Genomic DNA, 16,473 nt, shown 5'->3' with positions numbered 1-16,473 from the left:
GTCAGGATACACCTCCAAAACATTTGGCGTTTATGACTTGGAAGGTCATCAAGTACGTCGGTGGTGTATGTAGGCACCGGGCTGTATGGGCTACAGCAGTCACCTGGCTGCTGCGCTGAACAGGCAGGTAAAACTCCCTGCTTGTGGCACTGGAAAAAATCCCGCAGACGGTAAGAAAAGAGTGCATTTCCTTATTCGTGGTACATACTGCAATGGCTAGCGGCTATTATCAATAGTTAAAAGGGCTAAACTATTATAATTGGCAAAAGCACTGTATGTCTGATCAAACATAACACGGTGTGTCTTCAAGTAGTGAAATATATCACTTTAACTAAGAGCTTAACATTTCATTTGTCAAATTTGAAACATAGTAGCCTAGTCCTATCCTTCGTAATGGCGTAGACAGAGGTACCCTGTGATGCTGAGTACTAGTCATCTGCTGTTCTCGTAGCCGACGGGATCCATTTCTGAAGTCTGCGAAACTGAGAGTAGATTTGGCGCGGTTTTGCTACACAGGGTGCTTTAATATACTTCGATCATGGCTGGTCTCTTATTACATAACGTACACGGATTCGCTCTGACTGCTCCTAGTGGCTTTACCATCAGTGTACGCGGCATCTCCACACTAAGCATGAATCATCCTCAGAAGCTGATAAGTGATGTCATGCGAGAAATTGAGCACCTGCAAAAACAGCTCTGCCTATGTTGCTTTTTCTTCCCCTTCAGTACTGGCAGAAGTTATGTTTTCATAGGACAAAGACATTTCCAAAGCCTACAGCTCAGCCCTTCACAACAGAAAGTTCATCATGTCTGCATGCCTTCAGCGAGAGAAGGGTTCAGCCAGTGGGGCTGAGACCAGGAGAACCGAACCCCGAGGCAAGGATAAGAAATGTGAGTGCAGCCTCTGCCTTTTCAATGCTTTTTCAATGCTTCTAACAGGTTTGACAACAGACAGAAATAGGCGCTGAATGCAGAGTTGCTCTTGCCAAGTTTTTGCATCTCTTGAAATTATTATTGTGCACCTGTCCTGCAAATATGATTGAAAAGTCCAGCAGAGATTTTATTTAGGCTACATCAGGGCTGTTGTTTTTGTCTCGCTTGTGTGAATGATCCAATACGGAAGTGTTATATCTGCACCTGCAGCAGTAGAGGTACATGTTGTGCTAAAAAAAAAGTTGATTGACTGCATAGTTCTGCTAAGGCACCAAAACATCTGTCTACTCATATCCTAATATGCTAATAATGTTAGTTGTTAACAACTTGGCAGGTCTTGCCTCTCCCTTGAGAAACCAACAGCTGAGCTCTCTCTCTCTCTCTCTCTCTCTCTCCTCCTTTAATAATGCTGTTTGATGTTGCAGCGCGTTTTGTCTCCTGCTAGCAATATATTTTTAGCTCTTTTCCCACACTCATCGGGACTGTTTAGAATGTATCTCCTCTCTCTCTCTCTCTCTCTCTCTCTCTCTCTCTCTCTCTCTCTCTCTTCTCTCTCTTTCTCTCTTTCTCTTTCACTCACTCATTGACCTTGTTCCTCCACCCCACCCTACACCCCTCTCTCTCCCAGCATGGGCATCCTACATGACCAACTCCCCTACAGTCATAGTTATGATTGGCCTACCAGCCCGGGGCAAGACCTACATATCAAAGAAGCTGACCCGCTACCTGAACTGGATCGGTGTGCCAACCAAGGGTGAGTGAGAGGGCTGCAACGATTAATATGTCTTATAAAATATGTGTAATGACCTTGCACGTCTGACAAGAGTAACGATGACTGACCTTAAAATTACATAATGACATGAATCAACCTCGTGGAGTTTTAAACTTGGGAGGATTTCACCCCAAGGACAATGGCTCCAGTCAGTGTAGCTCTGTGTCACACAAAAGTGGGGGCAACCGTGGCCTACTGGTTAGCACTTTGGACCATATGGACGTATATACTTTTGGACGTTTGGACGTATATACTTATAAAAGTAAAAACACAAGTCAATGCTCTTGTTTCTTTGGCTGTTTGTGGATTTATGTAATCTGTAAAGGCATATTCTTCATCTGACTATGTTTTTGCTACACAAGTGATATCTGCAGTACTCTTGTTAACATCACTATGTTCGCCTTGCAGTGTTTAATTTGGGCGTGTACCGTCGAGAGGCCGTCAGAGCGTATAAATCCTACGACTTTTTCAGGCATGACAATGAGGAAGCCATGAAAATAAGGAAGTAAGTTGTATACCATTCTGCTGTATAGAAACCCTTTTCATACACTCAGGGAACATTCCAGAAACTGGTTGAACAAGTCGCTGGTTGTCCAAGGCTCTTTTTTTTTTTTTTTTTTAGTAGCTGTTGTTGTAGTCACTTGCATGTGTTTGGTACACTGCACACGTGAAGTGAAGACATTTTAACTCATTCGTTTAAATGTCAAGTTTTGTCAAGTTTTGCCAGCTTTGCCAACTTGTCAAGTTTTGCCAGCTTTGTCAAACAACATCTGTGGGTGTTACAGATTAATGATTAATAGTATTATGCAAATGGCGTAACTAGAGATAGGGCTACACACCACCTTTACATTCATACTTTGAAACATTAGACTGTGGCTGTTATCCATCTTACAAGTGCAGTTGACGCTTAATTTGTTTCTTCTGGTGTTCGCCTCTAACCCAGACAAAGAATGTTCCTCATAGGATTTATTGAAAGCTATGGCCTCTGTAGACCCAGCCTCTATGTAGTGCCTTTTTCACGCGCAGAACCATGGCAAGGCTAGGTGGAAATCTTTCACAGCTGAAAATTACAACGAGTCCGATAACAGACAAAGACCTCAAAGAAATTCAACAGAGAAGAGACACTTGGACATGTACTGGGTCTAGGCTATTTCTGTTCTCAAGCTGTAGGAAAATCAATACTCTCTGAATGCTGGTCAGATTTTGTGTGCTGAACAAAACGTGCATGTTTGAAATGCCCTTTTTAATGGGGCAGTGCGGTGGCTGCGCACTTCAGGTGTCAGGTTTCAGATGGTCGGCGTCTCTGCTGACTGGCAGGCTTACTTCCGCTCGGCCTCTCCTGGTTGCTATGTACTATGTCTGATGTGCTGATGCCATGTGTCCCAGAACTGCTGGTCTTCTCGATACTCTAACACCTGGCATATTAACACTCATGCCATCTGTAGAGTCTGTGCAGACAAACACAGTGGTTTCGTGTCCCTGAATGGAGTGATACTCTCACCGTGTGCTGAGGAGATCCTAGCACCTTGGCTAATAACATAGAATCATGCCCATTTTGTTATGCCCAAATCTGCCCCAATATTTCATAAGGACAGTGGTCCTTACAGTTACAGTGGTCTACCTGAACAATAATCCCCTTGCTGGGAAAATAATTAATTATAATCCCATACCACTTTGTAGCCTAATGATCAGATTTGTTGCTTTTAAAAATGCGATGTGATAGCTCAGATTTCATCAGATAGCAAAATTGCTCCAGGCTAGTAGAGCCAATAATTGGTTGGTGTTGAAATATGCCTTCTAAATAGTCTTTGATTGACACCTACAACATAGGTGAAGTATAGAAGTCTCACAGAAGAAGAATAGTCTCACAGCTTCCAGAAGATCACAGTTTAGAGTTTAGAGCACTGGTGTGTGTGTAATGTCAAAAAGTATTCCAAGCCCCTTAGTGACCTAAATACTCAAGCTGACCCTGTTACTCCCATTAATAAACTCGTGCCACTGGAGGCCGTACAATTTTTCCGTACAATCCTCTCCGCTCACTATTGAGGTAGGTCCAACAGAGTTGAATAGAGCAGTTGAATGTGTAATAGTGCAGTTTACTTACTCTGACCTTCAAAGTCAACCAATTGCTGTATTTCATTGGATTTAAATGCATTATTTGTCTTTCTCACAGACAGTGTGCGTTGGTGGCGTTGCAAGATGTGAAGGCCTACTTGAACGAGGAAGGTGGACAGATTGCTGTAAGGCCCCAGCTTTTGTCTTGTAGTCTCTCGTCACCCAACCTTGAAGCACACATTGCAAGCGGGATTCGTGACTAGTACCCCCTGATGGTTCTAATAGGTTTTGTATTGCTGTCCTCTCCTTCTGCAGAGGGAGAAGTCAATGTTTTAGTTCTCTCTGCTCTGTGTGTGCTAAACGAGGTCATGTCTAATTTAAATCCCGGTTCAGCATTCTCTACAATGCTCTATAGTGATCTTGCTAATGAGAGGATTTAGATGGCAAATGAGTCACAACACAGCAGAGTTGTATCTAAGAGGATTCATAGGGAGGTTTTTTAGTGTTTTTGACACTGGCTGTGTTTTTGTGTAGGTGTTTGACGCAACCAACACGACGAGGGAGAGGCGAGACCTCATCCTGAGCTTTGCCGAGGAGAATGCGTATAAGGTGTGGTGCAGATACTTTCAGCATCTCGGATTTATGATTTATGTAATGTCACAGTGTAACAAGTGTCATTTCATGCCCAGGTCTTCTTTGTGGAGTCTGTGTGTGACGATCCTGAAGTCATTGCTGCCAATATTATGGTGAGTCCTGATATTCGAAAATCCTTTTTAGAATAGGTTTTAGAATTATGTATTCTGGTACATGGTTTATATCTTTCTTTTTCATTTCGGTATTAAGTCTTGTGTCAACACATTCTTTCTGTTTTCTGCAATCCTTTTCCTGCACAGGAAGTGAAGGTCTCAAGTCCAGATTACCCAGAAAGCAACAGGGACAGGGTGATGGATGACTTCCTGAAGCGGATCGAATGCTACAAAGTGACATATCAGCCACTGGACCCTGATGAATGTGACAAGTAAGATATTTGGATGAACAGTATTTTTAGCTTATCCGGTACTACCATTTTTGTAATTTCAGTTAGCCTGAGAGTTTCAGCTACTTTTACAAGTTGATTAACTTGGCAGTGATACACACTGTAGCTATTCTGTTTGTGGTTATAACGGTCTTTTTCTGCTGCATCACCTGTGTTGTCTCTGCAGAGACTTATCGTTCATCAAGGTGATGAATGTGGGTCGTCAGTTCCTGGTGAACCGCGTGCAGGACTACATCCAGAGTAAGATTGTGTACTACCTCATGAACATCCATGTGCACTCCCACTCCATCTACCTGTGCCGACACGGTGAGAGTGACCACAACATGCAGGGCCGCATCGGCGGTGACTCCGAACTCTCCCCACGAGGAAAGCAGGTGCACAAAGAACGCTTTATTTGTTTACTTCACTTTTTTTAACTGACCCCTTGTGCTCATGCATGTGAACAGTGTCAACAGTTTCCTGAATGGCTGATACCACTCTGTAATCCTCATGGGTTTAGTGCGTTTGTCTCATTTGTCATCCTGATTACAGAAACATAAGCACAATTCCATATCTAATGCTAGGGGTACTCTTTTCATGTCTTGCTGTAGTTTTCCCATGCGCTGCGTGACTTCATTGAGGAGCACAAGCTGTCAGACCTGAAGGTGTGGACCAGTCAGCTGAGGCGCACCATTCAGACTGCGGAGGAGCTGGGGGTCCCCTATGAGCAGTGGAAGATCCTCAATGAGATAGACGCTGTTAGTACTCACTCACTTCTGGTCGTTTAGATGAGTCCATCCAGATCGGTGAAAGGATAATTCAACTTAAACCTGGAACCTGAAATTCCGTAACCTTTTGTTGCTGGTAAACAGGGTCTTGCTAAGGTGCAAGAATGTTAGGAATGAGTGTTGGAATATTAGACAATCTACTATCTCATTCTCATTAGTCATTTTTTTTCAGTGTAGTATTTGACTCATTTCAACATAATTTGTCATTTAACAGTTTCAAAAAGAAAAACTCTTAACAGTGCTTATGAAAGTGTTTGATGTGCCTGTATACAGTAAGCAATCCCCTTATTAATTGCAGTTCTGACAGCTGTACTTTAGCCCAGTTTTGATGACCAGAATGTCCTGAATTCAGAATAATAATACATTTTCAATGGGCAAATATTCAATTCAATCCCTCTTAACTCACTGTATGTGTACGCTGCAGGGTGTGTGTGAGGAGATGACGTATGAAATGATCCAGAACACATTCCCAGAAGAGTTTGCCTTGAGAGATCAGGACAAGTATCACTACCGTTACCCCGGAGGAGAGGTATGATCGCAGCAAGCACACAGAGTCTTCTCCTTATTCTTACCACACTTAAAACTTTCAACTGTTATAAACTCTGTGTGTCCCACCTCTCTTGCCATAGTCTTACCAGGATCTGGTGCAGCGTCTGGAGCCAGTGATCATGGAGCTGGAGCGCCAGGGGAATGTGCTGGTCATCTGCCACCAGGCAGTCATGCGCTGTCTGCTGGCCTACTTTCTGGACAAAAGTGCAGGTGAGGTAAAGCTGCTGTATGTTGACGTTAAAGTTAAAGTTGACTGATGTTTAGCAGACACTAAAGCGACACAGACTCGCAACAGTGAGTTCCGGAATCAAATTGATTGTCAGTCTGTGATGTTACCACTGCTCTACACCATGCCAGTTAGATAAATAAAATGTATTCATTATATATCATTTACTTTGTTAACATCCATGGTGGATTGATCAGGATGTGCTCTAAAACCTGTGTTACATAAGTATTGTGATAGATCACAACACATTGTTTTTATTGAAGGGAAATCATTAAAAAGATGTGATTGATAGATGTGAAGATGTTGTTTTGGTTTGGTGTTTAGATGACCTACCCTACTTGAAATGTCCTCTCCATACAGTTCTGAAACTGACACCAGTGGCTTATGGTAAGATCTGTAAAGTTTTTTTTTTTTTACTTTTAACTTGTTTTTCATTGGTATGATTTCATACAATTCTGTATCTTATCTTTTTTTAAAAATATGCAGGCACCCCTTATTCTACTGAAAAGATAATCTTACCGGATTGCAGTGGGAATTATGTACTGCAATCTTTTGTCTTTTGTGTGTGACCTACTGCTAGATATTAACGAAAACACATTTTATTCCAATATGAGTGGAACGTTAATGACTCCCATCACCCAGGTTGCAAAGTGGAGACGTTTTACCTGAATGTGGAAGCCGTGAGCACCCACCGCGACCGACCCCTCGTAAGTCCCCTCCAGTACCTTGACACGTCATGCCTGCCACTGCAACATGTTCAATCCGCCATCTCCCTCTCTCAGCACACTTGACCTGTTAGTTACTGCATTGCATGACCGCAAGGGTTACTGAACACACAGCCACTGCATAGCTACAGCATGCAGTGACACTGAGTAGCAGTTAGAAATGACTGTTTAGCATGTTGCTATTTATCTTCTCTTACGTAGAATGGCCTGAAAGGTGCATGTATCTTCACTTCCATATCACAAATGCCATTTTAGTCACGGGCTTAAATGGATTTGGATACATGGTAAAGCTGTGCTAGTTAGATATGTGTCCCTTATTTTCAACTGTCCTTCTTTCTGTATCCAGTAACCAACATGTGGTGCAGTACTTTTCTCCTCATGAAGCAAGCCCTCAGATACTAGATCTCTTACCGCTTCCCCTATAAATCCCCTTTTAGTCAAATTATTTCCTGTGGTCAAGATCCTCAACATTCAGTCATTTCATGGTCGACCGTCATCATGTAGAGTGGATTGTTGTGTGGAGTGCTGTTTACTGATGTATCTGACTGGCAGTGGCTCAGTTTTGAAATTCTGTTTGGTCTCCCGCTGGGTCTGTGAATGTGTTATCAGCGAGTTAGGATTCTGTGAGTGATGAATCATTTACTCAGGGAGATCAGTGTGTGAGGTTTTAGTTTTGATTTGCTTTGAGAGGGAGGGGGGGGGAGCTGGTTGAGAGGGCTGTGATTCTTCCTGCTTAACCCTCCTGGTGGTCTCTCCCATCTTCAACCAGGGTAAAGTGCGAAGAGAGCCCGCACCCGTCCTGCTCCGACGGAATAGTTTCACCCCTCTTTCCAGTCACGACCAGATTAAACGCCCCCGGCTCTACAGCGCCGGCAACCGGCCCTGGCTGCCCCTCGCCCCCTCCCCCTCTGCCCTGCAGTTCCCCGGGACGCCAGAGGGGGAGCTGATGCATCAACAAAGCCAAGTTAGTGTTTGACTCCTTGGGCGGCACTCTCGCTCTCTCTCTCCACAAAGTCCTTGCTGCCTACCTCGGCCTTTGTTGAAAACCTGATAACTTCTATCTCCTGTGCTCGTGCTTCCCTCGCAAACAAACCAATCCTTTCCCACAGGTTCCACTTAACTCTCCCCGTGCCTCGTAAAGTGGAGTTAACCGTGTCTGTGATTGGCATGCCTTGAAATACTCTCCATTGGGCTTTGTTTTGTTTTCCCCTGGACTTCCTCTCATCCTAATTGCTTGCCCTGCTGTATCTCAATATCTGGGTTGCACTGTCTGCATGTCCTCTGTTTTTGCTCGGCCTGTTCATTATCGTGATGTGTACTGGATGCGGTGCTTTTTTTTCCCTCTTATTTTTTTGTGGCTCCTGAGTTCTAGGCATCAACCAATCAATCCATCACATTTAGACTATGCTGATGTTATTTACAAATATAATGGTTAGAGAATGTGTGAAGTCTCCCTCAAGGTCAAGCTGGGAACACAGATCCAAACAGTTGGCACTTTTAGTTTCATGTACTATAACACAAACAAACTGTAGTCCTCTTTAAGATCATTTGAAGGATCTGTTGTCTGCTTTTAACTCATATTTATCTACCACTTAATGATAATTATAATGATTATATTAGCTAAAAAACTACAACACTACAGCTAACTTAACGTGGCTTATTCACACATTAAAATGACACATACTATTACCACAGGCTTACCTTGCATAGTAGAGCCTGTTTGCTTGGCCTCGTCAGTACTGTGCTTCAGCTCCTGTTTCCATTTCTATCTCTCCTCTCTTCCTCTCTGTGTCCCCCTCTCCCTTCATCTTCACAGCCCCGCTTAGGAAACAGCTGTCTGTGAGTATTTTTGGAGACTTCCGCTGTGCTTCTCTGACTTTTTTACCTCCCTTTTTTTTAGCCTGTTGTGTGGATTCACCCCTTCACGGATAGTTTCACACAAATGGTTCTCTAACCTCACAGTTTGTTTTGCATTTTTTACCTTTTTTATTGCCTGTAGATCACACTACGATCAGGTAGTTGATGATTAACTTGTTGTCCTAGCCAGTTATTCTGTGGGTCACCCATCAAACATAAATATAACTCGTAAACTCTTTTCATCAAACTGCTGTGGGTTGCATCTGAGGTGTATGCTCACAACTATGCAAGCAGCAAAACAATTTAATTTGTTTTGTTTTGATGTGTTAAAAAGTTTTGCATTCATGCACTGCCACTGACACGGTTATTTGCATGCTATAGATTGCAATGTAAATATTTTTATGGAGCTATGGCTTTTGGCTGCTTGTTTTACTTTACTATGAGTGTAATACTAGTACACCATCTGCATTAGTGAATTCAATCAAACTCACCAGTCTTTATTGAGATTGTTTCCTGTATTGTTCAATGTTTCTTTGTTGATTCGCAATGGGTACTGGTGATGTCTGATTGAATCTTTTGTATTGTGTTGTTGGATTTTGCCATCTGCCGTGAAAGGATTTGTGTTGTAACAGAAAAAAAGCCAAAAACATTTTTAATTGAACAGTTAGCGATGATAGCCTTTCAGCGTATGTACCAGGATTCTAATCATAACAGCACAGCATATAATGCTACATTCTTCTCCTTGTTTGTACACGATTATTTGTAGATTATGTTGATGTTTTTAAAGCAGTTACATAAAGAAAATGAAATGTATGTACGCTATTGCATTCCGGTGTTTGAATCTCCGAATATTAGTTACAGAATAACCTCTGCTCTTGGCTTTTTGGCTAGCTTGCCTATACCCAAAGAGGTAATAATTTCCGTCTTTCTTTCCCAAGGAACCCCTGTGTGAAGGATATGACTCTGACTCCCCAGAAGAAGCTAGTGACTGTGTTCGTTTCTGAATAGACCTATCAGAAGACTCACACTCCACTCAAGACTCCCTGATACCTCCTCACCCACAACCAACAGACAACTCCTTGTGGGTTTCCTTTCTGCTCCTCCTGCCTCCTCCTCTCTGTGGCCCTCTGTATGACATTACATATATACAGTATATGCATATTGTTATAACCAACCAGCATGTCAAATATCCACAAGTAGACAGCTGAACAGTCCTATGCATGTGTCCTTTACATGGGCCCTGGACCCCTTCCCAAATGTAATGCTTTCAGTAGTCAAATGTTTTCAGCTGAATGCCTTATAGCCTGTGACTACTCACAAGAAACATCAGTTGTCACAGAACTAAATGTTGGATAAAGCCAAGGGTAGCTGCTAATGTGCTAACTCAACAACATTGTTTTCTCTGTGAATTCAGGTCTAGGTTCAGTCTTAAGCGTCTGCTGTTAGACTTAGACATTAATGAACTGACTGAAGCTCTTCAGTTTGTGCACAGTTTATAGGCTTTGTGTGAAACTAGATCAGGCAGTGGCAATGACTGTGTTTTTACACTAAGGCCTGTGCTATGTGAACACTACAAGCTTTAACTGTGTCCGATGTGATTGTAAGATTATTTTTTTTAATATATTGAAGAATTGGAATAGATGACTATGGTTATGTCTGATAAGACAATACAGAAATGTCTCACACGCTTAAATCTTAGTGCAAAGACACCAAAAATGATCTATATGAATGCATCAACTTGATTTGAATATTTATTTGTGTAGTAAAGCTAGAGGTTTGCATTGCAATTAGTTATTATAGTTATTATTGCAAATAGTTAGCTTATTATATTTTTGAGGAGGTCTTATTGTGGGAATGCATTACAGGTTTAAGTTCATTTAGGGATAGAGCAAGCTTACTCCACATACACTTGTACCTCAAAGAAATGGACGAGGCAGTTTTCAGAAGATTCTAGAAGATTAGGTGACATTTTGGTCACTTAATAGTAAAGAAAGGCTTCATAAAGTGATGAAGGGACCAAAAACTGTTGTCATGTTGGGTTCCCTTTCAACATCGTCAATATGCTATCCAAATTACATGGATGAACATCTGGCTAATTTGTTGAATGGTTGTGGAGGGTTTGTTTTTAAAATAACTGTTCAGATTATTTCAAAAGTTTGACATGCACAGGAATAGCTGATGAAATGTGTAAACTGACTTCAAAAACGCTGGAGGCAACGCAGGCCATTTTGCCTTTAGTTGAATGGTAGCGCCCCCTTGTTGTAAAATGACACTTTAACTATATGCCTACATTCTCGGAGCAGGGGTAGAGGCAGGTAAAAAAAATAGTGCACACCAAAACTTCACCAAGATATATCTTCACTTACTGCTACAAAAGGATATTATTGTGCCTTTCACAGCTCCTTTGTCAGAAATAATTTTTTATGTGCTCTTGAGCTCAGTGGTCTGCTAGGAGGATATCATTGCAGTAGATTTGACAGAAAATTTAATACACTGCATGAATTGGATTTGGCTGGGGTTGTTTCACCCTATGTCATTATACATTTTGAAACAGGCCTTAATCAAATTGACCAACACACATGTTATGAAAATATTTTATTTTCAGATTTCAGATGGAAAACATTTTGCAATTTTAAAGAAAACTCCATTCGGCATCAGATAAAATCAAATAACATAAGTTGGGAATTCAGTTTTGAAGAATGTTTTTATGTCAATTTGGCAAGATTCTGAGTGACTTGTTTTTGTAATACAAGTGAGCGCTTTGATATTAGAGCCTACCAGCAAAAGCTATATTAAATATGTAGATGATATTTATAGAAATATGCTTTTTTAGGGGTGACAACCATACTGAAGGATGTACATATGTTTGCATACATTTGTTTCATGTTCATGTCGAATTTTGCTACAAAAAAGGAAATATGAACTGGGGCCTACTGTTGCTCCATCGCACACTGTACAATGCAGCTGTAAATGTGAGATTTGTGGTGGACAGACTGTTTGTTCAGTAAAACACTGTCTTGGTTTTGAACTGCATTTGAATTACTTGTAGGGACTTTTGAGAGAACTTGATGAAAACCATTGATGTATCAAATGTGCTTTTGTTGTACATGCTGTGCCTCTGGAGAAACTGAAAGTACTGTATCCACCTTGTGACAATGCTTCTATTTGACTAATATACACTGAAGTTTTTGAGAGCACCTCTGCTGAATTGTGTCCAGTAAGGTGCCATGACGGTTTCAACAAGTCTGTCTAGTTCATTGGGTTACAACAAGTCAGACTTGTTCTGGAACTGTTGCTGTGTTAGGCCTACTATTGAATGTGTTATCGAGTTGAGTTATCAGTTTGTCAGGTCAATAACAACTGTCTTTCTGTGATGCTGAAACGCAAAAGCTCATAATCTACTGTAATATCCAGATTTGTCATGTTTTCTCTACATATATTTTGTGCTGTCTCCCGTTTAGTTAAGCTGTTGTCGGTAGAATCACATTTATGGCTGTAATAATACAAATATAATCGGTATATTAAAATGCTTAAAATATACCATGAGCTGTGATTATTGAATGTGTAATTAATATTACTGATAGGCTACATTTAAAACACCATGTTTTCTCTTTCTGCGCGAAAGGGATGGTGTTATTTACGTCATATTGTGTTCTTTGATGACGAAATACGCATGTGAGTTGTCAGTGTGTAGTGTTGTTTTGAGAGGAGAAGAGTGGTAAGAGGAAACGAACTTTATACCCTGTGGGCTGAAATTATTGTTCGCTGTTTTCTGTAATCACTTGAAGTGTCATTGGCACCATTTTATGATGCTGATTCTGTGTAAACGCTACGTTACAACTTCTTACAAGCAGAGTTAATCTAGATGGCAAATAGCTGGTTGGCTAGTTAGCCCTAATTCAACAAGCTAACGCTAGCCTGCTATGGACGAGATAGACAGCCAGTTAGCTAAGCCAACGAGTCATGTAATTGATAACAAATGGGCTGTGGTTACTTTAAATACAGCCCCTTACTTTAGCAACATTCTTAGTTTACCAAGTAGCGGATTTGAATTACAATTCGTATTGGAAAGGCTGAGCACCCGCTAGCAAATGTTAGCAGTATTTAGCTTTTCGAAGCAATGCAAGCCAAGCTTTTCTTTTGTGTTTTAGACCATGGGCTTGGGTGGCGCGTTGTCAGTAGACATTCAACACAGTCTTGTGAATAATAGGAAAGGGGGAAATAAACTACGGCTAGTTAGTAATACGAGCGTATTGACTTACATGTCAATAGCATTTGGATCGTAAACATATTGAACTTCCCCATCTTGCTAAACTTTAGATAGCATTTTTATCCAGTAAGAGAGCTAACGTTAGTTGGCTAGCCACCCTATGTTTTGTTCTGTCTGTGTTGTGGAATCAAGATTAGGCCTAGTTTTGTCCTCCAATAAACGTTATAGACGAAGAACTTGCTATAACACTTCACCTGCCCAAAAAACGTAACATTTCTAGGTGCATTTGGTGGCCAGTTGCTGTGAGCCCATTACCTCATCCTGTGTGATCTGCTCAAGTTAAATTCTGCCTTTAAACCCAGAGGCAAAATCCTGTTACTGTTAAGAAATAATTTAATCTGTCAGTTTCGTTTTAACATTCATAAAAGGTGCATCACCACTAGGCTTCCACTTGTCAGTGTGGTTGTAATGGGGTTATTTCCTTTGTTTGTTCCAATGCACACACATCAAATAGTCATCTGAGTTGGATGTGCCTCTTTATTGTGGTCCATTTTCATTCCGTGCAGATTCATAGGAGCCCAGGATGCTGCGTCTGCGTTGCAAGGCCAAAAATGGGACCCATCTAATGCAGGGCCTCACACACCAATCCTGTGTCCAGGAGCTGAAACACAAGGTAGAGGAGCTTACCGGGATCCCGTGTGAAGTCCAGAAAATCATGGTGGGCTATCCTCCCTCTAGCCTTGACTTTCGCGATGGAGATGCCACCCTCAAGGACTACCCCATCAAATCAGGTGCAAGTCCTCTATTCTAGAGGTTGTTTCTTTGGATTATTTGACACGCCTGTGTTTCCCATACATTGTTGCTTATTTGTGGCGGCCCACCATAATATTAACACTGACCACCACACAATGATTTTCTATGTTGTTCTAGGATGAAATCCTGTCATTGTAGAGCTATGTGCGCCTTTGCGCAGCCTCTCCTTGTGTCTATGTCCCTCAATGAACCTGCATGCACGTTTAAAGAAAACATTAAAAATCCTGCAAGGATTATTGCTCGCATAGAAGACTACTGGCTAAATCGTGATTAAATCCAGTTAGCATCATAACCACCTTTGTGCACATTTGTTCAAAACTGTGAACACACCCGTCACCTACCACCACAAATAGAATTTAATTCTGGGGGAAACACTGCATCTGGTATTTTATGTTTTAAGCCAATTAGGTTGACGACTGTTACTATCAGGAGAAAAGTAATATTATTTACAGAGCACATTTAAAACAACTGTTGTTGACCAAATTAACTATGCATTAGTACCGTGAAAAGAGTGGTATACCTCCAAAGTGACACGTGTCTTATGGCAATGTTTCTTTTCTGTGGTCACCAGGAGACACGCTCATTGTGGAGGAGGAGAAGAACAAGCCCAAGCCCCAGACGACACCCACGCCTGCAGCGCCCACCAATGTGCCCAAGGGGCCCTCCCTGGGCAACACCGGGCCAACGCTAGAGCGGCGGGTGGTGCCGGCCGACAACTCCTGCTTGTTCACCAGTGTGCACTACGTGGTGGAGGGCGGCGTGTATGAGCCGACGTGCGCCCCCGAGATGCGCGGCCTCATTGCCCAGATCGTGGCCAGCGATCCCACTGCCTACTCGGAGGCCGTGCTGGGCAAGACCAACGACGAATACTGCGCCTGGATCCGGCGCGAAGACACCTGGGGCGGCGCCATCGAGGTGTCCATCCTCTCCAAATTCTACCAGTGCGAGATCTGCGTGGTGGACACGCAGACGGTGCGTGTGGACCGGTTCGGCGAGGACGCCGGTTACCAGAAGCGCGTGATGCTCATCTACGACGGCATCCACTACGACCCGTTGCAGAAGGTGGCGGCGGGCTCGGACACGCCGCCCCAGACAGTGTTCTCCACGACGGACGACGTGACACTGGCACAGGCCCTGGAGCTGGCGGACGAGGCACGGCGCAAGCGCCAGTTCACGGACGTAAACCGCTTCGCGCTGCGCTGCATGGTGTGCCAGATGGGCCTGGTGGGACAGAAGGAGGCGCGGCAGCACGCCAAGGAGACCGGCCACACCAACTTTGGGGAAGTGTGAGCATAGAAGCAGAGGAAACAAAGGGATGGTCTGCTGATCTTACCACCAAGCCCTGCTTTCTTCCCCCCCACTCCGTTCACCTTCACGACCACCAATAACGTTACCCCTTCCTGCCCACCTCACATAACCTCCCCCACTAAAGAACACTTGCCTCAGAGCCCTCACCCTCCTCCTGACCCTGCCGCACCTCACGGCTACCCACCCCAGTGTGTGCTGTCGTCTACCTCACATTGCCCAGCACAGCCAAGAGACGCTCCCTCAGTCGCACTGTCTGGTCCCACCACGTCAGTATTAAAAGCCGATCGTCCTTCCTCTCCTGAGGTGAAAGACTGCTGTTTCAGTGTTCCTGTGGTGTCTTAGTTCTCAGAAATCAGCTCAGTATTGTAAGCTAACACAGAGACACAAACACAAATGCATAATGGTGGACCATCTTATGGGTTTGAGCACGTAGGCCGACAAGAGGTTTCTCTTGAAACCAAAACAAACAAAACACACGTAACTTTCATTCTCACACAGAATGCCTTTATCGAAGCATCTCACTACACTGCTGTGGCACTACTGCAAAACCCGTGTGTGTGTGCGTGTGTGTGTGTGCGTGTGAGAGAGAGAGAGAGAGAGTGAGTGAATTATGAGTGAGTGACATTTTTTGTCAAGTCTTGGACTCTTAAGAGCCTACTTGACACCCAGGTTGGAAGCTCTACACAAGTTCTCAGTATCTGTTGGTACACTAATTGCTGTTACTTGAAAAAATAAAACAAACAAAAAAAAAGTAGTCACTGAAGATCAAAATGAGTATCTTAGTTAGACGATGGACAATTACTAGCTTTAAGTGGCATCATTTGTTTTGTATGAAAGGACTTCTTGATTTTGTTGTTTGTTTTTTATGTTTACTTGACAAGGGATTAATGAATTTACCATTTCCTCTGATGCAGACTACCGAGGATGGCAATGGTGCTACAATTTAAAATGATAATTTTATTGATTTCTTTTTTGGTGAATGTTTGGGCTTGGCTATGATGCAACAGGAACGTGTGATGGCTTGATTTCAGTGTATTGTTACATTTTTTTAAGCATTTTCTTTCAGATTACCAAACGATGTCATGCAGGACCTTTTGCAAACTTGGAAGAAGTGATTGTTTTTGGTTCTGATTTTAAATCAGGGGATAATAAAGAGTGATGGTGGTTTGAGTGGTGTATTTTTTAATTTATATACTTTAGAATGTATACTAAAGCTGTTGTT

The 16,473-nt window shown here is 42.6% G+C and overlaps 2 protein-coding genes across 9 annotated transcripts; both read left to right on the top strand.

Annotated features, from left to right (window-relative positions):
• Positions 1-14: 14 nt before the first annotated feature.
• Positions 15-13,781, top strand: pfkfb2b (6-phosphofructo-2-kinase/fructose-2,6-biphosphatase 2b). 6 transcript variants are annotated; one of them, XR_007194856.1, is made up of 18 exons: positions 15-170; positions 727-891; positions 1,562-1,687; positions 2,114-2,210; positions 3,879-3,945; positions 4,295-4,369; positions 4,450-4,506; positions 4,654-4,778; positions 4,963-5,170; positions 5,387-5,533; positions 5,988-6,092; positions 6,193-6,322; positions 6,663-6,725; positions 6,981-7,045; positions 7,833-8,027; positions 8,880-8,902; positions 9,859-10,001; positions 13,697-13,781. XR_007194856.1 is itself a non-coding variant. In XM_048255171.1 (17 exons), the coding sequence occupies exons 2-17, from the start codon at positions 807-809 to the stop codon at positions 9,926-9,928; spliced, it is 1,638 nt and encodes a 545-aa protein (XP_048111128.1). In that variant the 5' UTR covers positions 15-170; positions 727-806; the 3' UTR covers positions 9,929-12,460. The 6 variants fall into 6 exon arrangements, 4 of the variants coding, with proteins under 4 accessions (XP_048111128.1, XP_048111130.1, XP_048111129.1 ...); XR_007194857.1 differs by lacking the exon at positions 8,880-8,902; XM_048255171.1 differs by lacking the exon at positions 13,697-13,781 and having other exon boundaries at positions 9,859-12,460.
• Positions 9,913-16,421, top strand: yod1 (YOD1 deubiquitinase). Of its 3 annotated transcripts, none has more exons than XM_048255176.1 (3): positions 9,913-10,001; positions 13,697-13,921; positions 14,515-16,421. In XM_048255176.1, exons 2-3 carry the CDS (start codon positions 13,714-13,716, stop codon positions 15,231-15,233), a joined length of 927 nt encoding a protein of 308 aa, XP_048111133.1. In that variant the 5' UTR covers positions 9,913-10,001; positions 13,697-13,713; the 3' UTR covers positions 15,234-16,421. The 3 variants fall into 3 exon arrangements, with proteins under 3 accessions (XP_048111133.1, XP_048111134.1, XP_048111135.1); XM_048255177.1 differs by lacking the exon at positions 9,913-10,001 and adding an exon at positions 12,575-12,638; XM_048255178.1 differs by lacking the exon at positions 9,913-10,001 and adding an exon at positions 12,761-13,013.
• Positions 16,422-16,473: the final 52 nt, after the last annotated feature.

The sequence above is a fragment of the Alosa alosa genome, chromosome 10 (genome assembly GCF_017589495.1).
Source record: "Alosa alosa isolate M-15738 ecotype Scorff River chromosome 10, AALO_Geno_1.1, whole genome shotgun sequence".
Classification (NCBI taxonomy): Eukaryota; Metazoa; Chordata; class Actinopteri; order Clupeiformes; family Clupeidae; genus Alosa; species Alosa alosa.
This window is presented reverse-complemented; position numbering and strand designations above follow the sequence as displayed.